This window comes from Odontesthes bonariensis, chromosome 17, assembly GCF_027942865.1.
Source record: "Odontesthes bonariensis isolate fOdoBon6 chromosome 17, fOdoBon6.hap1, whole genome shotgun sequence".
Classification (NCBI taxonomy): Eukaryota; Metazoa; Chordata; class Actinopteri; order Atheriniformes; family Atherinopsidae; genus Odontesthes; species Odontesthes bonariensis.
Window position 1 is genome coordinate 12,546,231 of NC_134522.1, and position 16,888 is coordinate 12,563,118.

The following is a 16,888-nucleotide window of genomic DNA, read 5'->3' on the forward strand; positions in this document are numbered from 1 at the left end:
CTCACTCTCACATTTTTTTTGTATTCTAATATTTCACTCGCCTGTTGTCAGTTTGGTAGCTCACTTTTTTGTTACTTGATTGGTTTTAACACAGTATTTGGCACAAGGGCTCACTTAGTACATTTCCTGCTTTTCTTACCTTGTTTTCTGAGTCATTGTGATTATTACCAAGAAAACATCCTCAGTTTCGTAACTGAACCCACAAAGGGAAGAAAAAGGATAATCAGGTAAACTAGCATTTGGCCCAACTGTGCCTTTTGTTTTTATTGGCCAAATTAAGCCATCAGCTTTGAACAGATGCTTGTAATTATGGAGGTGCAAGGATGCAATGATTCATCCATTTCCTGGATAAAGATTGTTTTTTTCTTACGAGAAACAGGGTTTCAGCTGTTTCACATGTCATTTGATTTTCTGCTTGACTTTACTGCATACAGTACATAAAGAGTAATGAGAGCAAACAGAGCAGCGCAGGTCTTCTTCAGAGGTTTAAAGCACCGCAAGGATGTTAATAAACAGGGGGTAGGGGCCCTGGTTTAAAAAGTTGCTCTCACCATTTATAGTAATAACCACAGCAGACCGATCTCTTAAACTTTAGGTGATGAAGTTTAAAGGGAATTGCTGCTGCAGCAGGACCACCCACTGCTCTTTTTGATCATGTTGGTCATAGATATTCATCTTTTTAAAAAAAAAGCATATACTGTATGTTTTTATTTATAGAGCAGGAGACAGGATCTTATTGGCTGACGACTCCAACGAGGATTGGTGGAAGGTAGGTATTAAACAACACATTGTACCAAAGTAGTGACACGTTATTTGAGCATAATTACCTCTCCATAGTGTTGCTTCCCGAGTTTGTATCTTCTCTCTATTTCTTAAATCCAAAAACTTTAACCAAAAAGGAATAAAGGATTATAGGAAGAGAAGCTGCTAATTATAGGAGCAAGGTGCCAACTCAGGACACAAATGCATGAAAGATAGATGACGGAGACAAGAGGGCAGAGAAATGACGAATAGGTGGCGCGTTTCCACCAGACCATGAAAAAGCTCATCACACTTTTTAACACTTTTTTCCTTCGCAGGCTGTAGATAAACAGAGACATCTGGCCTGTTTCAGTTTTAACCAGCAGATAGCAAGTCAGTAGACGAACATTAGCACCTCATATAGCACCTTTATTCAATATTGATGTTCTCAATGTAAACACATAATCAGTCCATCTTCTTCAGACACTTTTTGCAGGTGTACATGCAGTAGAGCACTTGCAAGGTTTTCACATGATCATTCGTGTGCGAGGTTATTAATCCTGTTAATCCAGCCTTCCGCGCACCATATGCTTGATGATATTTTCTTTTCTTTCTTCAGGGGGTAATTGATGACAGAATTGGTTTCTTCCCAGCAGCCTTTGCTCATCCACTTCGGGCAGGTGACCAAGTGTTCAGATGTAACAGGACATTCATTGGCTGCAAGGAGCAAGGCCAGATCACCCTGAAGGAGGGGCAGGTGCTCAGAAAGATTTATCCAATATCGCGAGGGTGACGATGATGAGTGAATGCTTTGTGTTTCAGGCAGCTAATGCATTGGCCTGTCCTGTCGCAGTTTTCTGTGTCACTATGTGTAATATGAGAGTAGATTCAAGCAGCCGTACGTGATCAGGTTGTACCTCCGAGCCAACGGAAGAAAAAGTTATTCTCTCTTCAAGCACAGCTGTTTGTTAATTGCTTCAGCTTCATGCTGCTGCAGATGGCAGCGCTCACCCTCTATTAGAGTTGTTTGGGTCTGCTGCATTTTGGATTGAGTATAATTACCCTTGGGTATTTCTCTCTTGAAAAGTTGTCAGTCTATAAGTTTTGTTAAGGTCAAGGTTTACCTCGGACTTCCGGTGCTTGTGTTCTGGTTAACTTTGTTGATTTAGAGCCAAAAAGACAAAAGTAGTCAGACGAGTAATCATCATGGTTTTGGGAATTCATGTGACTAATTCATGGTCACACCATGCACATGATTTTCACACTATCCAACAGCTCCTCAGCCATCTTATTGCCCTCCTGTAACTCCCTCCTACTACGCTTCCATCGCACACTCTTTCATTAACAAGCTCAACTAAAGTCAAGAGATGGAGGATAACTCCCAGTAGTTACCATCAAATTAGCATTTTGGCAAAATGGCAGTACTTAGAACAGGCCTCCTTTTTCCCACAACACTTTCATGGCTTGTTGGAACAACTTTGCCTAAAGTAAGCAACTCCCAGCAGAGATGAAACCATCGAACACTAAATGTAACCGTGACCCTCTGACTCTCTTTTCCAGTCACACAGGGGAAGATGCTGTAGAGAGCTTCGAGCAAACATGCTAACACAGTGTCTTCTGACCCGTTAAGAGGGTCAATGAGAGACATAAGAAGCTGCAAAGAAATAATAGCTTCTTAAGATTATCTTTCCAGCTGAGGTAAACACAGTATTTATTCCTAAAAGATCATCAATCCACCTTTTTTTTCTCCTTGAGAATAAAGCAATTTTAGTTTTTTTTTTTTTTATCACAACCACATCAATACCATTAAGATTAATGTTAACTTTATATCAATTAGTGATCTGATCTCTGTATGCAGCAGCCAGACTTATCACTAGAAATGAAAACAGGAAATAAATTGAGACAAGCAGTAAATAATACTGAAATGTTAAGAAAAATGGAAGTGCTCTGCTGTTTTATGAACTTGTGAGAGTTTAACATCAGTTACATAATCGACTATAGTACAACGATTTTAATATAACAAACATGCAATATTTTAAACCTTAAAATGAGCAGTGTGTCGATGTTCTTACCAAAGAGTCCAGCCTATTTCCCTTCCTGCGTCATATTTCCTGCTCATATGTTCACATGTTTACTTCTGGTTTGGCTCAGTTTGTTTTAGAGTTTGATTCTGTTGCTCCGATGCAATACTCAGTACTTTTTTAAATGTTGCACATGACACCTTTAGGGCTCTTAGACACCAAACCAACATGAACCCTTGCCAGGCTTCTGTCACCAGCTTCGAAACAAACAGAACAGCATATGAACACACAGTAACAATGGTGGTAATAGGGGTACACACCAGCTGATATTGGGTGAAAGAGCTCCCAAGTGCAAAAGGAACACTTGGAATAGCTGTCTGACTACTTTTTAGCCTCTGAAAATGGAGAAACTGTAAAAGAAATAATCAGATGTTTTGTTTTTTTTCCACTTTAGTTACATCCAAGCTCTTTTATTTGAAGCCCATTGTTGTGGTGTACAAAGGCAAATTACAACAATATCGTCAAAGTTAAAACTCTAATGGACCTGACTGATGGCGCTTGGCTTTGAAACACAACTCCAGAACTGAGCGCACATGAAAAAGATTTTTGTTTTTTTATTTTGTCTGATGCTTGTCATTGAAGTAACATTTCTTTTCTGGCTGTCAGATCTGTGTGAGCAGTGAGGGCGAGCGCAGTGGCTTCATCAAAGTGGCAAGCGGAAAGAAGACAGGCTATGTGCCCTGTGATGTCCTGGAAATCATCTGAGACAAACTGTCAGACAATCGAAGACATGGAAAATGAAGGAGGCGCGATCAGCCACCAGGAGGTGAGAGGAGGAGGAACCGGGTGCAAGTGAAGGAGATTGCTTCTTCAGTAACTGGGGTTTGAACTGGTGCAAGCAGTGATGAGACTCCGCTTTGTTGCCGGTCAGAGTCTCCCTATCAGTACAGAAACAAATGCTGAGACCACAAACTGCTTATTGTTTGCGAGGAGACGGGAGATCACTGTGTCACTGATTTTATTTAATTTATAGAGCCTATGTGAGCGTGTTATTTTTTCCCCATTTCCCTTTAGTTTTATTTTTCTACAAGCTGTTTCCATTTTGAATGGGCTGCTAGCTGGTTTTAAGAGTCAAAAGTGGAAACAAACACTTATTTGTTTCTACTTTTGTCAATGGATTTTTGAAAGATTCTAATACATAAATAAACTTCTTGCAGGAAATAGTTTAGTTTCTCATGATTTTATATTGTGGCATGTTCCATGGAAATGTTGAACTAATGGAAAGTAGTCAAGAGTAGCTGCTGTAATAAGTATAATTTTGAAAAGGTAAAACGCCTGACAGAGATGATGGATTCATGTATAGATGTGTCAAACAATAACATGAAAATGTTTAAACCTGCAATGTACCCCTAAAATGTATTCTTAAATAACCTAACTATGTATGTCCTCCAGTGTATTTGCTGTTTTGCGACAGGACTGAAAAATGCTTCCATGTGTTTTTCTTAAAACCTGGAGTTCTCTCAAGAGAGTGATTCAATCAAAGACTTTTAAAATTCTCATTGGTCTTCTAAAGATATCGTCCTCACCCTCTCCAGATTTACTCTCTTTCATTTGATCACAATGGAACTATACAGCAGGTTACTTAGCAGCCACTTGGATAAAAATCTAATTTCTTTCTCATTTTTTACCCAGTTCTTCATTTTTTATAGTCTCTGACCTGCAAGTGTTACCTCTCAAGTCTTGTCTTAAAATATTTTTTTCACTGGTATATGAATAGCTTTCATTTAGGGTTTTTAGTTGCTGTCTCCTTTGAGATTTAAGCTAAAGCCACAGTATAACCAGACGAGAAAAGTAGTTTTTGATTCTACCACCGTGTGTTTGTTCTGCTCAGTGCGGCCCGTTACCATGTAAGAAAACATGTAAGGAAATGATGCATTTCTAGTTAGCTTTAACTTTAAATGTGATCTCTCGTGTGGTTTTCTCCTTTCTCAGCTCAGACCGTTCTGAACAGCACTTCAGCAGAATCTTGTGGAGTTCATTTATGGCGAGGTGTCACAATGAAGTAGATATAGATCATCTGTTAAAGGTCGCTCTGCACTGGCTTTATTGACTGCACAAGAATGCTTTATTGAACAAACATGTATGAACAAGAATAAAATTTGTTTTTATTAAAGAAATCCGATGGGTATTACAATTATTTCTGTATTTCTGTGACCAACATTTTCTTAGCATTTTTCCCCGAAAATGAGTTTAATTTTTCTTTAAATCTCTTTTTCTTCTTCTCATGAAATTTGCTCATCATTCACTCAAGTCGACAAATTGAGCATGATTGTGTTTTTTAGCTTCTTAGTGACACAACAATTATTATTTGATGATATTCATCAGAACACTGGACTTAAAAATTGTCTCCTAAAACTTTCTCAGTGCAATTTATGTCTACAAGGTTACGCAAAAACCATCGAGGCCAATATTTTGCGGAAACTTGGAGGTGAGGTGGAGCAGGAAAGAAAAAACCCATTAATTTTTTGTGCAGATCTGGTGACCTTCTTTTAGTGAATGTGCTCTCTGCGTGCTCCTCTAAATTGGTCCTCTTTATTGTACATCATGAAATTTCAACAATTATTTCAATATCAAATGGGGGCTCCAGTGACTGAAGTCCAAAATTTCTGAAGTAGAACTTGAAAAATCCCCTTTTTTCCTTCTAAATGCTCTTTTATCCCCACATTTCCAACAATACAGCTCAACCATTGACTGCTCAGTCAAAGGGCCCGCACTATTTATAATAAGCAGCTTAATAAGCTTCACATAATTTAAAATCAGCGTATCAGCCATTGCATACAGCGGATGCCCCACTCATATCCAGCAGCAATATGTCCACCTCGATCAATTACTTGACATAAACATAAAGGTATTAAGTCTGCTGATATGTTTGATTTGTAATCACATGTTGCTCTAAATTACTTTGGATTCAAGTTAGACATAAATGTGCACAAATACACTGAGACAATGTAGAGTCAATCGGCACTAGTTAATGCATAGTGATTTTACTCCAGGCCTCTCGCCCAATGACGGCTGGGATAGGCTCCATCCCCACCCCGCGGCCCTACAGTTAGATTAAGTGGATATAGAAAATGGATGGATGGGTGGATTTTACTACAGTAAAGCCTGTGTCTTGGGCATGAGCATTACAGCTGCAGTGCTGGGTTGTGTACATAAGTAGCAAGATGCCAGTGTCCTCGCACGGCTTCTAATCAAAAGTTTTGAATTGCTCCCCCAGACTGGTTATCAAACATTCCACTTTTCTTTGTATTGTGGGGAGCAGCTACGTGTCGATACTTATATAGTGAATCTCTGTGAAATAGATGACGTACTTCAACCATCAATCCTTTTCACAAATTGAGTTTCTGCTCTGCTGGCCACGACTGGTTGGGAAGGCTTGCATAAGTGACATACGGACATACTAAGCATGACAGAGTATTTTTAAAAGAGCTGATACAACACACCCCTCTCTGAACTGATGACAATAATAGTAATATCAATAATAGCAATGATAATAATAGTAATACAATGAGAAAAAAAAATGTCAATGGTTGTGTTTTCTCAAGTTTAATGTCTATATTTTTATCCTTATCTTTACATTTTAGGCAACATCCCAACAGTTTTTGGTTGAGTTTTAGCATGAAGAGATTATCGTGAAAGCCACATTCTCATCTGTTTGTCAGTTCAGAGAACCTTTCGCCATATTTCCCAACCTCCATACCCTGCAGTATGCCACGAGGAAGGCGGGTCAGATTCAGAGGCTTAAGCAGCTTCATTAAGCAGCTGCTCAAATGTCAGAATTGTTGCTGAAGGCACAGCCTAACTATAGTAGTTAGGACAATCACAGACACTCTGCTATTTCAGTGCTTTTGTCAGTGCTTGTGTTCTGTGTCTGTGCAGGCCACTGCTGCAGGAAGCCAACAGGACCCAGCACCCCCTGTTGGCTGGTCACAGTAACAGCAAGAGTCAGCACGGTCTGACAGGGTTGTCTCAAACTGAAATGTTGTGGAACAAAGAACAGACATTCTTAAAAGCAGAGTGGGGGAAGAATCACAACAGCTTAACACAACAGTATCTGGCCCACTAATGACAAATGTAATTTTATGGATACTCTTTTTTGTTACTTTAGAGTTTGTCATTTCCTGGAAAATTATTACAATTTTTGACGACATGTATACTAATATTGTCTTCAATCAAATACTTCCTTTGAATTTCAACTGACAGGAGAGCTTATGCAGAATAAATGTTGCCGGTTGAGCAGGCCACTGGAGCTGATCAGTCAGAGCAGAGTGGGAGTTTGTGTCTGTTTTTACATGAAATGTGTCATTATATCCATTTCACACGTCCACCCGCTTTACCAAAAGGCAACTGAGCTGTTGGTGTCATCTCTAAATGAGCACTCTTGTGTTTTTTAAGGAACATTTAAGGAAAGTTTGCAGAAGTCACTATAATGGGCAGACTTGTTCATTTCACATATGACCAGCTGTTCAGAGGAATCCGAAAATTTGCGTTTTTGAATAAATGATATTGCTGTCCAGACTTTCCATATGTTGCGATGCTGAGACATGTTTTTTTTTTGTCAGTGTCTGGGCCAACTGAATGCAAAAATAAAACCGTTTAAAGATATTTGAGTTGCAGCTGAAGCTTCTGCTTTCTGTCCAAGTATATCAATATTCTATCAGCTCCCATCCACTGCTGTCTTTTAAGCAAAAAAAATGGCAGCCAGACAGCTGCATTTATCTGAAATGATTAATAAGAATGTCAACAATTCTCGAACTCTGTTTGCTATGGTTGAAAAACTCACAAATCCTCCTAAACAGTCAAACCCAGACCTGCTCTCCACTGAGAAAAGCAACGAATTTGCCAACTTTTTTAGCCAAAAAATCAAAACGATTAGACAAAACATTCACGCAACTCAGACAAACAAGAAAACTAATCTGTGTCTAAAACCTAGAAATAACTCTGACGTTATGTCACAATTTAATTTTGTTAATTTAAAAATCCCAGAGGAAACAGTTCGGCAACTGAAATCAACAACTTGTTCTCTGGACATAATACCATCTGACTTTTTAAAAACTGTTTTTACCTCAGTAGAAAGTGATCTCCTACGAATAGTTAACAGCTCACTGGCATCATTTCTCTCTTTTGCCAGCACGGAGGTGCTGATGCATGCTTTTATTTCTAGTAGAATAGATTATTGTAATGCCCTGCTCTCTGGTCTTCCCAAAAAAAGTATTCATTACCTACAATTAATACAGAATTCAGCTGCACGTGTGCTGACCAAGACCAGAGGGCGGGAACACATTACACCAGTTTTAAAATCGTTGCATTGGCTCCCCGTGCGTTTCAGGGTTGATTTTAAGGTTCTTTTAGTTGTTTATAAATGTCTTAATGGTCTTGGGCCTTCTTATCTATCTGATCTGCTTTTAAATTATAAGCCCTCGCGGACCCTGAGGTCCTCTGGTACCGGCCTTTTAGTTGTTCCTAAGGTTCGAACAAAAACTTATGGTGAGACGTCGTTCCACTATTATGGACCTCATTTGTGGAACAGCCTGCCAGAGAACCTCAGGGCTGCAGAGACTGTTGAAGTTTTTAAAAAGAGGCTCAAGACCTACCTTTTTAGTTTAGCTTACAGCTGAATTTTATTTCATTTATTTATTTATTTATTATTTTTATATATTATTATTTTTTGTTAAATTATTTTACTATATACTTATTTATCCAGTGTTTTTCCTCATGGGGATCTTCCACACCGGAGACTATGCCCGCTCGGTCTGTGGGGTCATTATTGTGGGGACCGCCCTGGTTCGAGGTGGCTGGGGGATCCTGCACTGCAGCCCTGGCTGTGGTGTGGATGCCGGCCTGCCCTGATCAGGGCGGTTCCCCGTGGTGGTGGCCTCTGTGGTCATTGGTGGGCTGGCTCCCGGTGTGGACAGATCCCCAAGATACCGTTTCCTCGCTTCAGCGTCAAGCCAGATTTTAATGTTGATTTTAATGTTGATTGTTGTTGATTGTTGTTGATGTTGCTCATGTTGGGGGTGGTGGGGGGGTAGTATGTGTGCAGTGTGGTTGTCGGTGTGATGTTGTGTGTGAGTTTATGAATTGAATTGATTTTATTACTGATTTTATTATGTAAAGCACTTTGTGTTGCTTTTTTCTTTAGTATGAAAGGTGCTATATAAATAAAGTTTGATTTGATTTGATTTGATCAGGCATTTTTCCCAAGTCACTAAAGACAGCTGCCATTAAGCCACTCCTAAAGAAGAGAACTCTAGATGCCTCTATGATGAACAACTACAGACCTGTCTCTAATCTCTCTTTTGTATCTAAGATTATTGAGAAAGTTGTATTTAACCAGCTCAACGACTTTCTGAATGAAAGTGGAAGTCTTGATAACTTTCAATCAGGCTTCAGACGTCATCACAGCACTGAAACAGCTCTGGTAAAAGTGTTAAACGACATTAGGTTGAATACTGATTCTGGTAATGTTTCAGTCCTGGTCCTGTTGGATCTCAGCGCTGCGTTTGATACTGTAGATAACAGAATCCTGTTGCACAGGCTGGAAAACTGGGTTGGACTTTCTGGAGCGGTCCTTAACTGGTTCAGGTCCTACTTAGAAGGCCGGAGTTATTTTGTTACAATTGGCAGCTATGAATCTGAGCGAGTGGCCATGACTTCTGGAGTCCCCCAGGGGTCAATTCTTGGACCTCTTCTGTTTAACTTATGCTCCCTTTGGATCAGATATTGCAGAATTTTAACATCAATTATCACAGTTATGCAGACGATACACAACTTTATGTGTCTCTGTCACCGGACGACTGCAGCCCAGCAGACGTACTGTGTCAGTGTCTGGAGGAAGTAAACACCTGGATGAGAGATAATTTTCTACAATTAAATGAAGACAAAACTGAGATCATTCTGTTTGGTAGCAAAGAGAAGAGGTTCAGCGTTGGTAAATATCTTGAGACTCGGGACCTTACAATCACTGACCAAGTTCGTAACCTCGGAGTGTTGATAGACTCAGATCTGACTTTCAGCAGCCACATCAAAGCTGTCACCAAGGCAGCTTGTTACCACCTCAGAAACAGCAACAGAATTCAGAATTAAAGGTTTCCTCTCCCAAAAAGACCAGGAGAAACTCATCCATGCATCCATCTCAAGTAGACTCGATTACTGTAATGCTCTTTTAACTGGACTTCCCAAAAAGAGCATTAAACATCTGCAGCTCATCCAGAACGCTGCTGCTAGAGTTTTAACCCGGACTAAGAGATCTGAACACATCACAGCAGCTTTACAATCTTTACACTGGCTTCCAGTCAGTCACAGAATAGATTTTAAAAGCCTGCTGATGGTTTACAAATCCCAGAACGGTTTAGGCCCAAAATACATCTGTGATATGTTCAGAGAATATAAACCCAGCAGAGCTCTTAGATCCAAGGACTCAGGTCAGCTGGTCCAGTCCAGAGTCCAGACTAAACACGGAGAAGCAGCATTTAGCTGTTATGCTGCCAACAAGTGGAACAAACTGCCAGTGGAGATTAAACTTTCACCAAATGTAGACATTTTTAAATCCAAGTTAAAGACATTTCTTTTCTCATGTGTCTATGCATGAAATATCTTTTAACTTATCTAGACTGTTGCCTGTTTTTAAATTCATTTAAATGATTTTATTTGTTTCTCTTTATATTCTATTATGTATTTTTAATGCTTCTTGCACTCCCTGCTGCAATGCTTTTATTTTATGTAAAGCACTTTGAACTGTTTGTACATGAAATGTGCTATATAAATAAATTTGATTTGATTTGATTTGATTTGATTTTGTTTGTTTGATAAGAATTTTTATGGCAAAACAACCTTATGAAATAACCGATTCCATGAGGACTTTCAGAGTTCTGTGTGATAAAGCAGGTTCTCACACAGAGGTGACAGAGGAGACGGTTTCCTCAGATGAAGTAAACATCACGTTTTTCTCAAACTGATAACTGCACTGTTACTATTGTCCAATTAAACCCTCACAGTTAAGACTAACTGTTCAATAAGCTTAAACACATATAAAAGTAGTACTTTCAACTGCTTCCTTCAACAGCTGCTGTTTTGCACAACGTCAGCGTGCATTGTTGGCACACCAATTTAAACTGTTGGGGTGATGTGACATGTTTTGAGTGAGGTGTTGCTCTATATGGACTTGAGTGATGCATCTCACTGGATGTATTGACCACAGTAGGTTATAAAAAGATATAAAAACCAACAAGTAGAGTGAACATAGCAGTGTCAGCAGTGTGTTAATTAGTTATAGAGAAATATTGTGATGTGCTATCATGTTTTTAGAAGGATTTTTATTTTCAGTTTACACATTGTCAGCACGAAGCAGTGCATGCAACAGTTTATACCCACTGTGGTTACTGTGGGTGTTAAGGAGGAAAGAATAATTTCACACCTAAATTTGTTAGCAAGTTCAAGTGACATGTATGATGACTCTAATCTCATTTGTGGACAAAGCATGCAAGTTGGGTTATTTGGTGATTCTAAATTGGCCCTCAAAAGTGAGCAAGAACGTGCATGGTTGTTTGTCCCTTTTTCTTTGTGTTTGCCCTGTAATAGAGCGGCGATCTGCCCGATCTAATTGATCATCAGCAAATGTGAACTCTATAAGTGTGGATGTTTTGATACTTTGCTGGTCTGGAGCATTCAGGTGTGTATCAATACGACACCAAAGAGCATCTGCAATGATTTTAGAGAAGCAATTGTAGTTGCCCTCTGTGGAGTGATAGGATAGTGAGGAGTGAAAGAATGAATGTGAAATGAATGAATGTGTGGGGGGGTGAATGGTTTGGTTTTCAAACATCATAAGTAATAAATATTATTGGATACCAGTGACGTGACGTCGACAAGACCGCCGCCATGTTTGTGTCCATTTGGAAAGTTCTCCTCAGTTTCGCTATGGCTTGAACGAGACGGAGACGAGTCACTTTTTCAAACAGCATGGCAGTTTTGGTCAATTAAATGCTGATACATGCAGTTCAGAAGCAAACTATCCAAGCCTTAAAACAGTACAAAAAGCCACAGAGCCAGTGGTTGAAATCCGCTTAGATGGAATGGTCACAATGACCATGAGTCATGCTATCACCCTCATCACTCTTCTGCTGTCCACTCATAAGAATGTATTCATTGGTAACTATATCCATCCATTCATCTTTTTCCTATACCCACCATTTTTTTATTTACTTCCACCTTTCTGAAAATGTAAGTATTTTGGCATCCATACTTTGTTTTTAGCTGTTGTTGAGACATGGAAATATCTGGAGGACCAAACTAAGGAGGATGAGAGTTTTCTGTTCTGTGGATCACCATGAAGAAGAGGTGAGGTTCACACTTGTGAAGTTAAAGTAAAACTTGACTCATCCTTGAGTTTTTAACTGACTCATCAACACAATGGGTCTTAAGTTAATTAGAATTAAAAAGCATGTGAAGGCTGTTAGGTTGTGTAAAGTTAAAGTTTCTTTTATCATATCCTGCAGGATGGAGGTTTCCCACGTTCCTGCAGAGCCTGCAAAGCCATCGTGTCCATGGTAAGAAAAAAAAGGAGATTGGCAATTGATAAAAAGTAAAGTGAAAAAAGTGAAAAAAGTAAAAAAGTGAAAAGTAACGTATACAAAATATTCCGTTATAAAAAATAATAAATCATCATCCATACATTTGGAGTTTAACATATTAACTTCAACTTTTTTGTTTGTTAGACTTAAAAATTCTATCAAAATACAAGTAAAATCACACAGCAAGTAACAAATCTTACTGGCAGTTACTTTGATATGATTGCACAACTGCCGTACAGCTATGAGCTAAATAATATTCTAAATATTATTATTATTACATTATATATTAAAGCATTTATTATGCTTCAGCTGGTTCATGTTGATCATGCAACCATGTGGGCCTCATGTCTTTGCAATAAAGAAACTCCAAAGCTGTGTCACTCTCAGTTGTTGAAGTTCTTTCTCTTGCAAATCCAGTTTTTAAGAGTTGGGTCTTGGGTTGACTGTGAGGGGTTTCTATCATTTGGGGAAGTGATTCTGTGAATCAAAAGTAACTGATCAAAGTGAATATGAAAGTAAAGTTGCAGGAGATTATCTTCAACAAGTTTTTATGATTGTTTAAAGCACAAATTGGCCATATGTAATGATGTGTGTGAGCACACGGCAGATTTTATGCAGAATCTGAGTTCCATATAAATTACTGTTGTTTAGGATATGTGAACCAGAGGAAATTTAGTCATAGGAAAATAGCAATTGTCACCAATACGTAAAGTCACACTGACACACTAGAACTTTTTTCTAGAAACCCTTCCTTGAGGGAAGGAAGATACGTTGGATTTCTTAGCAAGGGTTCCTTTTTTCTGAATAATGATAAATTGAACAAGATGGAACTGAACTGAAATGGAACTGGAGGTCCTGCCATTACTTAAAACAGGATCTTTATCCATTAAATGTTTTCTGGCTTCCTTTGGAAATAAGATTGACTCAGATGACTCAGGCCACTGTGTTGTATTTGTGGTAAAGATGTGAGTGATAGTTCAAAAATCGTTTGTGCCCACGAGCAAACCCACATTTTCAAGAAATGACATGGTTGGGGAGGGGGAATTAAAGAGCAGAAACAATCGCTTGCAGAAGAGCTACTGTGTAGCTCACTCACCATACCCCTTGTGTATAAAAGCCATTTCAACACCACAAACACTCAACAATGGAAACATCCTCAGTACTCCTTCTGTGCATCTTGGTGACATGCTCTGGTATGGCTATTGTCTTTACCACAGCTTTTGTACCTTATTCCATTACAATACCAGTTTTCGATTCAATTAAGTGTAACTTGACATTTCTGTTTCCTTTCTTCACAGTCCGGGCAGTCCAAGGGAGAAGCGTAGAGACCAGCATTGATGAAGACAAAGATGTCGAAATCTCTGTGGAGGCACGCAAGGTAAAGTGACTGCTTCAAACAATTTATTGCTGCAGTACTACAGGTTAGTACTTTGCAAATACTAACCTGACCAAACTCAGACTCAAATCAGTGGTAGGTGAAATATTCTGATATTTATCCCTGTAGTATAGAAAACTGTTACATGTAAAATATTGTACTTGAGTTAAAATTCAGGAACAGAAGGCACCTTAGACTAAAAGTGTAATTTTTCCAGGAAAATGACCCCGCAACAGTTATATGTATATTCCATCAACCTGCTTAATCCAAATAAGGGTCACTGGGGTGTCAGGCGACAGGTCGCCAGTCCATCACAGGGCCACACAGACAATCATGCACACTCACACCTAAGGTCAATTTAGAACAAACAATCAGCCTAATGTGCCTGGTTTTGGTTGGCGGGAAGAAGACGGAGAACCCTGAGAGAACTCATGCGTGTACGGGGAGAACGTGCATATCCTATTCTATTCTATTATACTAAGAACTTGTAAATCTGGAAGACACAGCTGAGTTAACAAAATGAAAAATAAAAGGGACAATATATTTTTTTATTATTCATTTTTTATAACTTTTTCTGTCTGCTATATTGGATAGTTTTACTTCTACTCATTAACACCCATCTGTTCTAAAACCCGACCTACCTTCAGCCCTGGCAAACACCCCACAGAAAACTGTGTCTGATGTTGTGTAGCAGACCTGTTAAATATTTCTGTTTGATGTCAAGGTGCAGTCGGAAAAAGCACTGGATTTGAATATTTCACACAGTGGAACACGAGAGACCACATGTCAACAGGGAGAGTGGAAAGTGGGAAAGCTTTTCAGGAGTTACATTTTGGTTTTTAATGAACGGTGTTGCCTGTATGTAGGGGATGGGAATGTTTCCAGAGTATGTACTGCCGCAGCTTAAAGATAATTCAAATCTTAATTGGGCTAAAAGTCTAAAATTATTCATATTAGTCATATACAGTATTTTAAAGCTTTATTATACTGTACTTTATGGTATAGTCAGTCACTGTTAGACATGTTACTGAAAATGTATGGTGACAGAGACATTACAGAAAGATTTTAAAACCACTTGCTTTCTTGACATCATTATATTCTGATCCACAGCTTCCAGGGATTTGCTGGGCATGCAAGTGGGCTTTGAACAAGGTGAAGAAAATTGCTGGAAGAAACCCAACAAAAGAGGTAAAGTGTCCAAAAAGACTGTCAACATTAAACCATATTAGAAAGCAGGAGCACCTCGGAAGGAGCTATATTGTCGTTTGTACTTTTGCAGACCCTGAAGTCAAAGCTGTTGAATATCTGCAATTCTATTGGACTCCTGAAATCTGTCTGCCGCAAATTTGTGAATAAGAACCTCTCGGAGCTAATTGAGGAGCTCACAACCACTGATGATGTGAGGACCATTTGTGTCAACGTGAAAGCATGCAAGTGAGTGACTGTAATACTGAGCTGTCCTGAGGCAACATGTACAAGTAATGCTTTTTTAAAACGGTTTAGTTGCAGCTCTTCAAAATGTTCATTTTAGTTCTACTTTGCCTGACAATGACCGACTATTTCATACATCTTCATAATGTAGAACTAAGTGGTAATCGAGTAATGGAGTTTAAATGCCATGGATCTTGACTCCACCAATGGTTAATTTAATATTTTAGACTCATTTTGGATTTTTCTCTGTTTTTCTGATCTTTAGACCAAAGGAACTAATGGACCTGCTCTTTTATCCAAACGATGAAGGATCAACCATTGAGCTGTATTAACTCTCAACTCTCATGGATTGAAACATATCATCAACAAATGAGTGTGTCATCTCTGGCAGCTTTCTTTTCTTACTGCATAAACTCACCTTTATTCACGTCACAGTGTCTGAATTGTTGATTTCCATTTATGTACTACAAGTGCTCATTTGGTATCAATAAACAGCTGAAAGACTCTTTGCACCTCTGTGTTTCATTGACTAAACTTCACAGGGCATGCATGAACTTTAAAAGTGCTTGGTATTCCCTCACAAACTTTATAGAAATACAAACTACCAAGCTCTGAATAACCGGTCTGAACATTCAGAGAGATCTTACTCCAAAAACAATATTCACAGCGTGACAATAAAGCAGGCACAAGAATCCTATTGTTGAATTAAGTGGCACTTCTTGTGGTTATAGTAGTTTCACCTCTGAAAGCAACAACAGCAAAAAAAAAAAAAAAACATTGTTAATTTAGAAACGCTTCAACATAAATACTGTATATTACATTTGATTGCATGGGCTCATAATAAAATTATATATATATATATATATATATATATATATATATAGATATATAGAGAGAGAGAGAGAGAGAGAGAGAGAGAGAGAGAGAGAGAGAGAGAGAGAGAGAGAGAGAGAGAGAGAGAGAGAGAGAGAGAGAGAGAGAGAGAGAGAGAGAGAGAGAGAGAGAGAGAGAGAGAGAGAGAGAGAGAGAGAGAGAGAGAGAGAGAGACATTGTGTCACTGCACCGAACAGATCAGTGTGTAGATGCAAAACAATTTTCTCCAGCTAAACTCAGACAACTGAAATCATTGTCTGTGGCCCACAGAAACAAAAAGAAAGTGTTATCAGTCACCTTGAGACTCTCTCTCTAAAACCTAACTAGTTAGGAAGTTAGAAATCTCGGGGTAATATTGGACTCTGACCTGAACTTTAACAGCCACATTAAATCGATAACGTCAGCAGCTTTTTACCATCTAAAAAACATTGCCAGAATCAAAGGAATAGTGTCTAAACCAGACTTAGAAAGACTGACCCATGCGTTTGTCTCCAGCAGGTTAGACTACTGTAACGGCCTGCTCACTGGGCTCTCTAAACGGGCTATAAGACAGCTGCAGTACATCCAGAACGCTGCTGCTCCAGTCCTGACTAGAACCAGGAAATACGACCATATTAGTGCTCAGGTCTCTGCACTGGCTTCCTGTCGCTCAGAGAATAGACTTTAAAACAGCTCTGCTTGTGTACAAGTCTCTTCATGGTCTAGCGCCAAAGTACATCTCTGACATGTTAGAGCCATATGAACCAACTCGGGCTCTGAGAACCTCAGGGAGGGGTCTCCTGCTGGTGCCCAGAGTCAGGACTAAACAAGGTGAG

General features: G+C 39.1%; 2 protein-coding genes across 3 annotated transcripts in view; both read left to right on the top strand.

The window, feature by feature from the left end:
- Positions 1-4,939, top strand: part of stac (SH3 and cysteine rich domain) — a 31,191-nt gene extending 26,252 nt beyond the window's left edge. For both annotated transcript variants that reach the window (XM_075448098.1, XM_075448099.1), the window contains 3 exons: positions 718-769; positions 1,361-1,498; positions 3,429-4,939. In XM_075448098.1, coding sequence (XP_075304213.1) covers positions 718-769; positions 1,361-1,498; positions 3,429-3,527 — 289 coding nt within the window. In that variant the 3' untranslated portion in view covers positions 3,528-4,939. The remainder of the gene's footprint in view (positions 1-717; positions 770-1,360; positions 1,499-3,428) is intronic.
- An 8,544-nt stretch (positions 4,940-13,483) lies between these two features.
- Positions 13,484-15,693, top strand: nkl.4 (NK-lysin tandem duplicate 4). The gene is made up of 5 exons (XM_075447839.1): positions 13,484-13,587; positions 13,693-13,772; positions 14,880-14,957; positions 15,049-15,203; positions 15,466-15,693. Exons 1-5 carry the CDS (start codon positions 13,539-13,541, stop codon positions 15,530-15,532), a joined length of 429 nt encoding a protein of 142 aa, XP_075303954.1. The 5' UTR covers positions 13,484-13,538; the 3' UTR covers positions 15,533-15,693.
- Positions 15,694-16,888: the final 1,195 nt, after the last annotated feature.

Excerpts from the sequence above, each read along its gene's own strand:
- nkl.4 (XM_075447839.1), top strand. The coding sequence starts at position 13,539 with ATGGAAACATCCTCAGTACTCCTTCTGTGCATCTTGGTGACATGCTCT. Across the intron at positions 13,588-13,692 it reads CATCTTGGTGACATGCTCTG|TCCGGGCAGTCCAAGGGAGA; the intron begins GTATGGCTATTG and ends CTTTCTTCACAG. Across the intron at positions 15,204-15,465 it reads GTCAACGTGAAAGCATGCAA|ACCAAAGGAACTAATGGACC; the intron begins GTGAGTGACTGT and ends TCTGATCTTTAG.